Genomic DNA, 14,035 nt, shown 5'->3' on the forward strand with positions numbered 1-14,035 from the left:
GTGTCTTCTAAAGTCTGGCCACAATAAAGAACTAGTATCTTGAAGAATGGCATCTATATAATGAGTGACAAGTATCTCAGGTTTCACCAAACAACATTATCTTTCATTATTTTCCTCCGTTATTTTGTTTTGACTGCAACAGTACATGTAGTTTTAAACTATGTTTCTTTTCAAACTGAAATATTAGTACATGGACTAACACGTTTACAAGAGAAAAACTCAAGTTTGCAGTCTAAATACAGGCAAATTAGTATGAAATAAGAAAGTGGAGGCTAATATGTTTGAAGCAGTGATAGCTGCTGATAAATATGTACTTACACAATATTATAAATCTAGACTAAAACACAACCAGCTAACAGTGCTTCAAATGTGTTAGCTTGCATCCTAATGGGGCTTTTCAGTCACATTATGCTAACACACCTGTTTTTTCCATCAAGATGGGACTAATGTGTTTAATATTGAACATGCGAATAATGCCACTGAGGTTAAAATTAAGAAAGGGGTATAAGCACTTGGAGGATCAGATCTGATATACAAAGATGCAGCCTAACCAGTGAAAATTAGATTTTAAATATTTTTAATCATTTAATTTATTCAGATTACTTCATATTGAGTTCTCAAATGAAACCACAGCTTCCATTACCTTATTCTTTTAGTAAATGCATTACTAAATATAGTTTCTCATCTAAACATGAAATAATTTATTTTTCTAGCTATTTTAGATGATACAGGAGGCTTTATACATTCCAAATATTGATGCTTGATAATCAGACATGCATCTGGAGAGTGGTATTAGAACTGAAGGACTGCAGTTTTACTTATTGTAAACACTAAATTATTTGTGTGTGATGTTTATTAGACACACATTGCTACTATATATATATAGTATACTATATACTGCAGTTTAGTATATATAGTATACTATATATATATATAGTATACTATATATATAGTAGCAATGTGTGTCTAATAAACATCACACACAAATAATTTAGTGTTTCTGTATCATCTAAAATAGCTAGAAAAATAAATTATTTCATGTTTAGATGAGAAACAAAGAACATTTGGTCACTAGTATATTCAGACTTGTAGGCAGAAGGTAAAAGCCTTCATTAATGAAGCATTTTCATTATATATATATATATATATATATATATATATATATATATATATATATATATATATATATATATATATACACACACACACACACACACACAAGTCTGAATATACTAGTGACCAAATGTTCTTACCATTCAATGAGTGCTCACTGGCTACTGCTATTTAACTGGTGCTCAACAACTGCAGTTATTGCTGTAATATAATAGGTGATTTAACACAGATAAATATAAGACTGTATGGGAATTCCAAGATAATATTAAAGTAAGTTAAATCTAAACACTACCTAAAGTATTTTGTAGCCATTTTTAATTGTGGTAATAAGGTAATAATTGGAGATATACCAATCTCCTAGAACTGGAAGGGACCTTGAAAGGTCATCAAGTCCAGCCCCCTGCCTTCACTAGCAGGACCAATTTTTGCCCCAGATCCCTAAGTAGCCTCCTCAAGGATTGAACTCACAACCCTGGGTTTAGCAGGCCAATGCTCAAACCACTGAGCTATCCCTCCCCCCGGCTTAATAAGGTCTGTTTGATTTATTACTATCTTTTAAAATAATAAAACAAACTTTCCCATTGAATTAATTTTTGGTTTTTACCTGGTAAACACTGGAAGCTGAGACTGAATGACCTGGACTCTGACTACAACAAGGAGCAGTGTACTGAACATCAGAACAATAAGCTTTAATAGTGTTTGGAGCATAGAATAAGGAATACTGCATTTCCCTCGGAGAATCTGCATGGCAGCATCCAACAGCATAGGCAAAGTATACTAGAAAACAGAACATGATATATGTTATCAGACAGTGCAGTCATGTTTTTGGAGCAGAGTCCGGGGCTTGCCCTGCTCCACGTGTGCTGTGGCTTCGCATGGCTCCCCAAAGCAGAGGTATGTCCCTGCTCTGGCTCCTACGCATAGGGGCAGCTGGGAACTGTGGCCAATGGGAGCTGCAGGGGCAGCAGCTGTGGATGGGGCAGCATGCAGAGCTTCCTGGCCGTGCCTCTGCGTAGGAACCAGAGGGGGGACATGCCACTGCTTCTGGGAGCTGCTTGAGGTAAGCACCACCCAGAGCCTGCACCCCTGACCCCCTCCTATGCCCCAACCATGATCCCCCTCCCACCCTCTGAACCCCTTGGTCCCAGCACAGTGCACCCTCCCGCACCCCCTACCCCTCAGCCCCACCACAGAGCCCGTGACCCCAGCTGGAGCCCTCACTCCCTTCCACATTCCAACCCCCTGGTTTGAGCATTCATGGTGCACTATACAATTTCCATACCCAGATGTGGCCCCTGGGCCAAAAAGTTTGCCCACCCCTGATCTAGGAGATCAGCCTAACCAAACTCAGAGTCTTTGTTTTGTGGACTTTAATATAGGGAGATAGCTCTGAACCAGGGCCCTGAGGTGAAGACCTTATGAATTGTGTATTGTAATTGCTTCTGTCCTCAAACCTTATTAAAAGGGGACATGCTGTTTTGTTATGATGTTGGCTTCTCCTGGCTCTGGGCTGTTAGAGTGAATCTACTGCTGTCCCAGCTGGGGAAATTAAGGTGGAGCACATCTGCAGTGCCACACTGGGCTCCAATATGGCATATGAGGATCACCCATGACTTTGCAATGACAAAATAATGAAAATACAGTAGATTCTGCTTATTAGCAACCCCTTGGTTGCCAGCAAAAAGTTGCAATTATCTAGCAGTTACCAATAAGTGAACGAAGATCTGCAGTAATGAAGCACTGTGAGGTGCCTTCCCTGGCTGCAGCCCCGCAAACCTGTCTGGGGGCAAGGCAGCAGCATGAAGGGGGTCTGCAGCCTAGCACTTTCCACAAGGAGGGGAGGCTGTGGGCCAGCCAGTGCAGGACAGCCGTGGGGAGAGGTACTGTTGAGCTTTGAGCCCCAAGTGCCTTGTGAAAAGCCCTGGCATCCAGGCTGCAGGCCTACTCTCCCTGCAACCATCTTGTCCACTGCCTCCTCACCCAGTCCGCAACCCCAGGACTCTGGCAGGGCTTCTGCTTTGGGCAGGGAATGTGGATGCCACAGCCCATTGCCTCCTGTGTGATCCCCGTGGGCAAGAAAGTTTGCAGGGCTGCAGCCAAGGAAAGAAGTGCTAGGATGTGCGTTCCCTGGCTGCCCCCCCACAAACCTGCCTGCAGGCAAGGATTTCATTCAAAAAGAGTTTTCAAAAAGCATGCCATTGCCAATATCTGAATCCCATTAACCTATATTAACATTAATGTCAATGGCATGGGATGGGTTCCTCGAAAAACGCTGTTAAAGTTGTTAAAAATCAGGCTTGCTATTAAGTGGCATCCACTGTATAAAGAAATACTACTGAATTAGTTTAGAAATTCTAGACCAAAATTTCAAAAGTATGAACAAGTCAAAAGACACATGCATAAACTGCATATACAAAACACACATGCAAAGTTTTGCAGGCACAAAGTTGAAAATGTAGCCTTGAATGCTTGTGACTGACAATTTCTTTTTATTTTGGCTAATATTTTTGCAGTTTTGGCACATAACGTCTAAAAATAAAATTTCTTAAAATTAAATATATTTAAACTATACAAAGTATAATACTGAAAGATATGTTAAGAAAAAAAACATTATTTTAATTGCTAGGAATATCACCCTCTCTTGACAAAGGAAAGTTAATATTAAATTATGGACAAGTCAAATTTTAACTGTCAAGGGATAAAATGAAACCTTACATTTTAAAATATATTTTATTTAGAAACTGACTTTAGAGCCTTTACAGAAGGATGAGATTTCACAAAAATCTAAATGCTAATTGATTCAAATGTGATACTCCAGAACACTTGGTAGTTCATTAACATCTGATGGAAAAGTCTCCATTGAAAGCACCTTCTCTAATTTCATGTAAAGAAATTAAAAGAAAATTAAATTAAATTAAATGGTAAATCAATTTTATGTGCCCTTCACTTTAACCACATTATATACATAGTTTTGGCCTTTGCAAGCATCAGTCTGTATTCAAATTAAAGAGATGTCAAATTTTAACGTATTTCCATTTTTGCTAATATCTTTGTCTACATACAAAAGAACCTGCGTTAGTAGGCATTTACATGATACATTGAGGGAACATATGTATTTTTCCCAAGATCACAAAAATACAGAGTTTGCTTCAGCAGACAAAATACTCAGCACACAAGCATGTGATGGTTATTTAAAACTCTTACAAAAATACTGCAGATCTGCTTGACAAAGGAAATAGTTACAATGGAAATTTTTACAATAACTTACCCCTTGGGCTATAAATACTTCATAGACACAGCATATCCCCACCACTGTTATTCCTTGTTCTTTGCACAATGTTGCAACGGCTACTAGACACACTGTCACTGCAATTGGAGTCCACACTGCAACGTAAAAGGACAGACATTATAAAAACACACTATTTTACAGGACAGCCATGTGAACAACATAATTTGACTAATTAAAAAATTAACTAATGACAGTTTTCACTAGCCAGTATTTCAACAAGATCCCTATTAGGTTGCAGTTTATCTACACATTTACCACCTGTTCTGTCTTTGCCTCACTTTACATTAAGTACCTTATCAGTTTCTCAGTCGTCTCTTTGAAGCTGAAATATGTGATAAAGAGGTGTGAAGACTTGTATAAATATTCCAAATAGGAAAAGAAAATTTTTACTAGCTTTCCAAAAATTTCTTTTTATGCCTGTATCTCTAAGCCAATGGTTTTCAACTTGTGATCTGTGGACCCCACTTCCTAAGATTTCCAGAAGGGTCTGCACTTCCATTTGAAATTTTTTAGGGGACCGCAAAGGAAAAAAGGTTGAAAACCACCGCTCTAAGCAATATTTTCATAAATTTCCAAGTGTTGCAGCCGTTAGAACAGGGGACAGATTGTTAACTCCTAAGTTCTACTTCCAAATCTGTCACTGACTTTGGAGAGTCAATTAGCCTATGTACACCAGTACACTCTCCTCTATAAAAATGAAAATAATAGTAACACTTTTTACTAGAGAGTTGTATGGTTTAGTTAATGATTGTAAGGCACTCAGAAGTCCTCAGATGAAAAGCACGTTATAGTACAAAGTATTATTTACATTATTACCAAGGCACCAGTAGTCTGAATTAAGGAGACTTTCTTTAAGACTAACTGGTTAACCGGAATATTTATGTTTATATTTTACTACCTGAAACCAATATAGTAAAATCAAAAACAAGTTATGCATATATGATGTTAGGTATTTACCTATGGTATTGTCTGGCCCTTTAGATTTGGTGTATGACAAAAAAGCAGCTAGAAAAAAGATAGATGATAAAAGCTCTGCTCTGCCAACCACTCCAGTTACCTGATGGGGGAAAAAAAGTTAACACTGTTAACTTCTGAACAGGATTTGGTCTTGAAAATTGCTCATATTACAGAAATTAGAAGCCAGTGATAGAACTAAACAAGACCCCCCCCAAAAAAAGGGCCCGAATCTTCCTCAGGTATGTAAGTGCAATTCCTGTTGAGTTCACTTAGAACTGCACCCATATATCTGAGATCAGACTGGGGCTTAACTACTTCCACCAGCTTCTCATAATTACATATACAGTCCTCAAGTGCCCTCATGTGGCAAATGTCTGGAATTACTCATGTACCATCTAAATTAAATTACCTGAGTATTTACTATGAATAACCCTTGCAAAGAACATACAATATGATTTCAATGAAAGTTCACTGTGCAGCATGAGAGTAGTATGACCCTTACCCTAAATTTATTGGTACTGTAATTTTATAATATAACTTTAAAACAAGGTACAGACATCTCCTCTGTACACTGTAGAAGGGTGTGTAAATAGGCAAGATAAAGAAACAATGTATCACATCAGCAATGAAATAAAGTGATAAAATTATAGAGTGACTTGGTCAAGTCATGAACCGCTAATAGAAACTATTAGCCAAACAGAACTAAAATGAGTAGCTGCTTCTGTACAGATGAGACGTAAGACAATCCTTACATTAATTAATAAAAGGACGGAGAAAATAAAAGGACGGAAAAAATAAAATAAATTACTTACTGGTAATTCTTTTTCTCAAAGATATGCCTCTCTGAATTGCTACTCTTGGGTTTGTGCTTGTGTGATGAAGTGGGAATTTTTCTTAATATTCTGTATGAATTCTATGTGTGCCTCAGTTTCCCCTAAGTTCTGCATGGTTAACTAGGCGGTGGTAAAAGGTGGCTTATTCTTTTAGCAATGCAGGTGGAATTGACACCTGGTTGTTTGGGGCCTCACACCCATGATGAACCCAGAAGACAAAGCCCAGACATTCAGTGCCTAGCAATGAAAGACCTGGGATTGCTGACCCCCTCTCGGCAGGAAGCCAGTCAGTTTTGGCCAGCGGGAGAACAAAGAGCTAAGGAGGATGACCAGGTGACCTGTTTTTGTCTGGGAATGAGAACAAAGAATGGAGGAGGTGCCCTTGAGTATAGTCTGGACTACTGGAAGCAGGAAACATGCTTCTCGACTGGGGCAATTGCAGAGGAGGCTCTGGAGGGTCAGGACTAAACCAGACAGACTGTGTTGTAACTTTCTATCCTCGATGCTATCTAAGAACTTTCTACGCTCTGTTCCAGACATCTAATAAACCCTTCTGCTTTGACAATGCTGCCTGAGAGTCATTCCAATCTAAGGAAGTTGGGGGATAGATTGCTCCCTTTGGGTGTGTGGAAGGTTCCAGGGTTTGATCGCAGGAGGTGGCGAAGCCAAGGGGTTTACCCCAGTGAGAGTGTGATCCTAAAGGGGGTTAACATTCTAAATGAGTCCTCTCAGGCACTGTTCCAGACCTCTGGATCTGTGACAGCTTGGAAGCACAAGACTGGACAAGAACTCCTTGGTCTTTAAATTTTTGGAAGTCTGAGACAATAAGATACCTTCCTTTGAAAAGCATGTAATGGTGACTCAAATAAAAAAAACAATTAAAAATAAGGTAAAAATATTCTAAATACTTGTTTTCAAATTCTAAGGGAAAAAGTTGAGTGGTGATGCAGAGATCTATGTTTAGAGAACAAGAATTATAAATAAGTATTATTTTCCCCAAACATACGCTTCCCACTCTTGGGCCCTAAAGCTAAAGATAACATCTCTAAAATAAGAAATAAAAAGATTAACAAGGGAAAAATCAAATCTAACCATGCCTTAAAACACTGATTCTCAAACTTTTGTACAGTAACTCCTCACTTAAAGTTGTCCTGGTTAATGTTGTTTCGTTGCTGATCAATTAGGGAGCATGCTCGTTTAAAGTTGTGCAATGCTCCCTTCTAACTTTGGCAGCCGCCTGCTTTGTCCACTCCTTGCAGGAAGAGCAGCCCGTTGCAGCTAGCTGGTGGGGTCTTGGAACCAGGGTGGACTGGCAGCCTCCCTATCAGCTCCCCGCTCCCCTAAATTCCCTGTGTAGCAGCTGCCCAGCAGGCTATCAATTGCCAGCAGTTCAGCTGTCTCTCCCCCCACTGCCATGTGATGCTCCTGCCCTCTGCCTTGAAGCTGCTCCCCAAGACTCCTGCTTGCTGTGTGTGGGGGAGCGGAGGAAAAGGGGGGCTGGCAGGGTGTCCCCCTCCCCCCTGCACCCCGCTTACCCCATCTTCCACAGAGCAGCCGGGACATATGACAGGGCTCAGGATGGAGGGAGCTTGCTGGCAGCAGCTACAGTCTCAGCAAGCTGATCTAATTAACAAGGCAGTATACTTAACAGTAGGGTTGGGGAAATGCACATCTCTCTCTCACACACAGGATGTGTGTCTCTGTCTGGGATGCTGTCTCCCCTCCCTCCATTCCTGCTGCCTTGTAGAGTGAGAGAGTTAACCATTGAGGGCTCAGCCAATTGCTAGTTCACCATTTAGCAGTAAGACATTCTTTGAGAAATATCCAACCCTCTGATCCCTCCACCTCAACCAAGCTTCACAATCATCATCACTGTGTACCAACAGTAAATTGTTTGTTTAAAATTTAGAGAGAGAGAGAGAGAGAGTGTGTGTGTGTAAGAAAATAAAATACGGTCATTTGTCTGATGAAAAAAATTTCCCTGGAACCTAACCCCCTCATTTACATTAATTCTTATGGGGAAATTGGATTCGCTTAACATCATTTCGCTTAAAGTCACATTTTTCAGGAACATAACTACAACGTTAAGTGAGGAGTTACTGTACTGGTGACCCCTTTCACATAGCAAGCCTCTGTGTGCAACCCCCCTTATAAATTAAAAACACTTTTTTACATATTTAACACTATTATAAATGCTGGAGGCAAAGCCGGGTTGGGGTGGAGGCTGACAGCTTGTGATCCCCCATGTAATAACCTCATGACCCTGTGAGGAGTCCCAACCCCCAGTTTGAGAGCCTCTGTCTTAAAAGGTGAAAAACAGGACTAGTTTCTCTTTTTGGTGTATATGAAAGATAACGCCTTTACAGTTGAAAAAGTTGTGGAGGACTAAGATATATTCAGAAAATTTTCAAAAGTGGGCAACTTAAAGAGAATTCCTGAGACAAATACAATTCTTGGGATTAGGAGTGTCTGAGGAACATGTTTGTGAACAATGTCATCCTGGATGGAAACCCAATCTATGCAAAGATGCACTTGGAAACATGTACAGAAAATACCATGTAGCTGCTTTACAAATCTCCGGGATAGAAACAGATCTGATGCTAGCTAGCCAGAGCTGCTCCGTTCCAAAAAGAATTGAGTTGTGACATTACCAAGCTATAAGCCTGGTTGGCTGAAACAGTAAAAATACAATCAAAAAGCCCTGTAGACAAGGTATTCTTGGCAATAGTTAAGTTTATTGTTTTGGTGTCAAACCAGACAGATGGTGAGTCTGAAACAGTCGGAGGTTTAGGAAGAATATCCTGTACGGGCAGAGTATACCCTAACTATCTACTATGGAAATTCTTGCATCTTTCTCAAGTTCCCAGTACTGGTCACTGTCAAAGCCAGGACACTAGACTAGATGGACCAAAAGTTTGATCTAGTACGACAGCCACTATGTTCCCTTAGGGCTCTAGTGTACGTTCCAGATAAAACATACAGATATTTTCACATCAAACTTGTGGAAAAAGGCCTTATTGGGATGGCTGTACAGTAATGAAAAAGGTTGGCAGGATAACTGGTGTAACTGGAGTGGAACTCCATTACCACTTTCAGAAGGGACTTAAAGTGTAACCATAGCACTACCTAATCCTTGTAGAACTTAGTGTAAAATTAATTATTAGGAAGAGCCAGAAGTTCATTCATTCTGTGAGCTAAGCTAACCGGCTCCAGGAAAAGCTTCCACAACTTTGTTTAAACAAAAACACAAAACAGGAACTGGATCATCCTGGACTTTTGTGATTGTCCATTATTTCTAATTGTTTTGAATTGTGTTGAATTATTAGTTTTGCAATGCAGCTACTTGGCTACTATGAATTGGATTGAGATCATAACAGTAATTTAACGCAAGCCACAAAATCTGAATTGGGACAGATTTAAACTGAGGAACTTTGTTCGCACAATAGCAAAAGCCGTATTAAATCCTCACTGTTAAAATGCGTTTAACTTTATGATACTTTTTCTTACACCTCAGCAGTATAAATACTTTTAGAGGCTACAATATACTAACACACACACCATATACACATATAAAATTAAATTGAGCCGAAAATGTTAATAAATTAAAAATGCCCTTCTCAGGTTTACCTACCGCTTCAGTGTGTATTGGGTGCACTGCAAACAGCAAGGATGCAATTACACTGCTCCTGTTGTCCAGAAAAAGCTTACAGACTTTAAGGAAGACTATGCAAACCACCGCATGAAAAACCAGATTTAGGAGGTGATAAGAAACGGCATTTAACTCACTGAACAGGTAGTTTAAACGAAATGTGAGGACAGTAAGCGGTCGATACGACTTATGACTCCTCTCCTACAGGGAAATAAATAAACCATAATAATCATAAATTTACACTAATACAATTTAAACTATACACAAGTATTTTTTTCCACTGCTGAAGTGCATCTACCTAAGATGAATACACCAGTTGGTTAACAGCGCAGAATTCCAGGGAGAATTAAGGAGGATAGGAAAAATGTAAAGAGTTAATTTTGATCATTTCCCCAGCTTTCAAATGGGTACTGTATATTTTTCAAGTATACTGTCTGATCCACTACTTACCATAGCTGGTGCTCTACTAGATAAAGCACTAATAAAAATGGTCAAAAATTAAAAATAAAATTCAACTCTTTTTAATACATGTATTAGTTTGATATATGAGCAAAGTTTGTATCTATCTAGGTTCTTATTTGGCCTTCATGAGCACACGTCTGAATTATACAATGTGTACTCAAAGCTGATTTAACCAGAAAAGTGATAATGAGTAAAATAATACACATTTTATTATCATCCAGGCTATTTATTCCATTCCAGTCTGGCATGTCTTAAAAATACACACATTTTTAAATAAGAAGCATTTGAGATGAAACGATTAGCATAGTTTCTCAAAGATTATTATTCTGTTTAATTGATAAATAAATCTTACAATTTAGATATTCTGAATGTACAGTTTGGGGAGAACTCTTTCTAGATTACTGGGAGTTAGTAGTGTTGCCACATGTCATTATAAAGAGAATTTTCCTTAGATATGAAATGAGTGTGGATTGACTTAAGACTGTGAAGTCACAATAAGTAGGATATTAATATAACTCTTCCTTGAAATGGTACTTCGATTGCTATTAATATAGGCACCAGAAACTACAAATACATCTACAGTATTATATTCTAACACTGGCAGCTAGTAAGAAGTCCCAAATCCTATTTCATGGCTATATAGTCAGAAGAATGTTTCTTAAAATGATATAATATCACAGCCATAAAAATATATTTTAAAATATGTGGAAGTGTTTCCAAACTATTTTTATGGCATTTTATTTTATTCTTGTGATGCTAAATCTTAGAAAGTTATCAAACTGAGAAAAATAAATTAATATTCATGAAGAAATACATGGATTGTACTGACATTTCTTAAATTGTTGAGTGATCTGTAAAACAAATATAGGGAAACTAATTAATTAACTGACTAATTAACATAGGTAAACATTTGATGTATCTGAAATTGTTTTATTTCAGGGTACAGTCAGTATGTATTGTAAAATAGTGAGACTATATTAGAGGTAATTAAACCAATAATGAGAGTAGATTTGTTTACTAGTAAAGCACATTCCTAATGGTTAAAGTGTTGTAATAGTTCTTTGAGTTTCTCTCAAACTGAAAAAAATTCAATACTTAACTGTTAGGTTTACATTACAATTAAACAGAGCTTGGCAGTTTTGGTCTCACATATACATTTACTTTTTAGCAGATGATTTTAGCTGTGAAAATATGCAAGCACATATTTTATTTAATCTCTGTATTTCTACTAATCAGAATGTCTAATATCAGACCTGAGGATATAACAGACTGTGTATAGAGGCTTATCTCAGTACTTATATGCCCCCCCTCCCTCCATTTTAGTAATGAGTGCCTCCAAAAGATTAATGATTTTTTTATGTGAGGTTGGGAAATATTTGGAAGTGAGGCACAGATGGTGAAATCCTTGCCCCAATGAAGTCAAAAGGAGTTTTGCCAGGATTTCATCTAGGGAGATGAAGTGATTTGACCAAAGTAAAGTTTGGGAACTCATCTCCCCCAAGTACTAGGCAACTGCACGAACTACAAGACCATCTTTTCTTCCCGTTTCTATAGAATAGTCTACTATTAGGGTTTTTTGTTATTGTTTTTAATTCTTGGGTAGTGTTCAGATACTACAAGTTCTAATATAAAAAATAAGACTGGATGGACAAAAGTATTATATGTGATACTGGCCTAGTTTATATTTTGTTGCAAGAGGCTGTTGATTAACCAAATGAGTTTATAAAACACATAAATCAGGAACACAGATTAGAAATTGGTATTATTTACCAACTATCGAACAAACTATTCTGCAAAAATGAAATGATAAAGGAGAACATAAGAAGTGGAACTTTGAAGAACTTACAATATTTCTGAGACTAAATAGATCTTATGGCCAATTTACCTCAGACATAGGAGTCCCCCAGAAGTCATTCTGAAACAGATTTTTTAAAGGAGTAGAAGGATGCAAGTCTTTATTGTCCAGAATTGCTGAAACATCATCAAAAACAAAGCCACAGAAGAGACTGTTCCAGTAACAGGCTGCCACCACACCTACTATCAGTGCTATTTCCTTCAGGCTAACATCAGCCATCTTCTTCACAAGCTTTCATAGATTAAATCTGGAAAAATAGACAGTTTCATGAACACAAATTTTATTGATTTCAATTTTAGTTTATTTCAACTTCAGCTGTTGAACATAGATTTAGAACAATCCATATTAAAAAGGCATAGACCACGGGTCAGCAACCTTTCAGAAGTGGTGTGCCAAGTCTTCATTTATTCACTTTAATTTAAGGTTTCGCATGCCAGAAACACATTTTAATGTTTTTAGAAGGTCTCTCTCTCTGAGTCTATATATTATATAACTAAAATATTGTTGTATTGTAAAATAAACAAGTTTTTCAAAATGTTTAAGAAGCTTAAATTTAAAATTAAATTAAAATGCTGATCTTATGCCACAAGCCCACTCAGCCCCCTGCTGGTCTGGGGTTCTGTTCATTTAGGCCGGCAGCGGGCTGAGCGGGGCCTGCGGCCAGGACCCCGGCTGGCAAGGGTCCGGCATCCAGAACCCCAGACTGGCAGCGGGGGCAGGGGGAGCAGAGGGCGGAGAAGAGTAGGCCAGGCCGGGCTGGGCTGGATTTTTAATGGCATGCTGCTGCCTGCCAGAGTGCCGGCAGGCAGCAGCGTGCCATTAAAAATTAGCTTACGTGCCGTCTTTGGCACGCGTGCCATAGGTTGCTGACCCCTGGTATAAACAGTACAAAACTAAATTCATTCAAAGCTAAATTTATACACACGAGGTCACAGTAATAAATTTAAGCTTAAAACTGAGGTTTTCAAAACAAATTTTACAAAACCTAATATTAACAAAAATGGTGTGTCTAAACTTTCTCCCCTTAATGAAGGCTTACATCCAAACAAACCTCTGTTCTGCTGTGTTTCATTTACTTATTTCAATTTACAAAAAACTCAAAAGTGGCCATCACATACCACAGACTTGCTGCCAGAGACACTTGTAGTCAGAACACTGCCCTATGAATGGTATAGATTAAGGCTATCAATTAATCATAAATTCATGCATTCAATTAATGCAAAACTAATTAAATTTAAAAAGTAATAATTAATCACAGTATTAGTTGCACTGTTAAACAATAAGAGAATACCAATTTAAATTTATTATAAATGTTTTGGTTGTTGTTCTACATTTTCAAATATATTGATTTCAATTACAACACAGAATGCAAAGTGTACAGTGCTCACTTTATATTATTTTTTATTACAAATATTTGCACTGTAAAAAATAGTATTTTACAATTTATCTCAAACAAGTCCACTCAGTTCTACTTCTTGTACAGCCAACTGCTAAGACAATCAAGTTTGTTTACATTTCCAGGAGATAATGCTGCCTGCTTTTTATTTACGTCACCTGAAAGTGAGAACAGGTATTTTCATAGCACTGCTGTAGCCTGCTTTGCAAGGTATTTATGTGCCAGATATGCCACTTCAAGCTTCGACTTGTAGGCTCTAAAGTTTTACACTGTTTTGTTTTTGAGTGCAGTTATGTAAAAAAACCAATAATTTTACATTTGTAAGTTGCACTTTCATAAAGAGATTGCACTACAGTACTTGTATGAGGTGAATTGAAAAACTATTTATTTTGTTTATCTTGTTTACAATACAAATATCTGTAATAAAAATAATATAATGAGCACTGTACACTTTGTACTGTGTTGTAACTGAAATCAATAT

General features: G+C 37.9%; 1 protein-coding gene across 1 annotated transcript in view; it reads right to left on the minus strand.

Annotated features, from left to right (window-relative positions):
* TMTC3 (transmembrane O-mannosyltransferase targeting cadherins 3) overlaps window positions 1-14,035 on the minus strand; it is a 46,182-nt gene that overhangs the window by 24,170 nt on the left and 7,977 nt on the right. Inside the window, exons 3-7 of the mRNA XM_039497090.1 lie at window positions 12,189-12,405; window positions 9,824-10,042; window positions 5,360-5,459; window positions 4,382-4,497; window positions 1,718-1,890 (exon numbers count right to left, since the gene is read on the minus strand). Of these exons, the coding sequence (XP_039353024.1) occupies window positions 1,718-1,890; window positions 4,382-4,497; window positions 5,360-5,459; window positions 9,824-10,042; window positions 12,189-12,377 (797 nt within the window). The 5' untranslated portion in view covers window positions 12,378-12,405. The remainder of the gene's footprint in view (window positions 1-1,717; window positions 1,891-4,381; window positions 4,498-5,359; window positions 5,460-9,823; window positions 10,043-12,188; window positions 12,406-14,035) is intronic.

The sequence above is a fragment of the Mauremys reevesii genome, linkage group 1 (assembly GCF_016161935.1).
Source record: "Mauremys reevesii isolate NIE-2019 linkage group 1, ASM1616193v1, whole genome shotgun sequence".
Lineage (NCBI taxonomy): Eukaryota > Metazoa > Chordata > Testudines > Geoemydidae > Mauremys > Mauremys reevesii.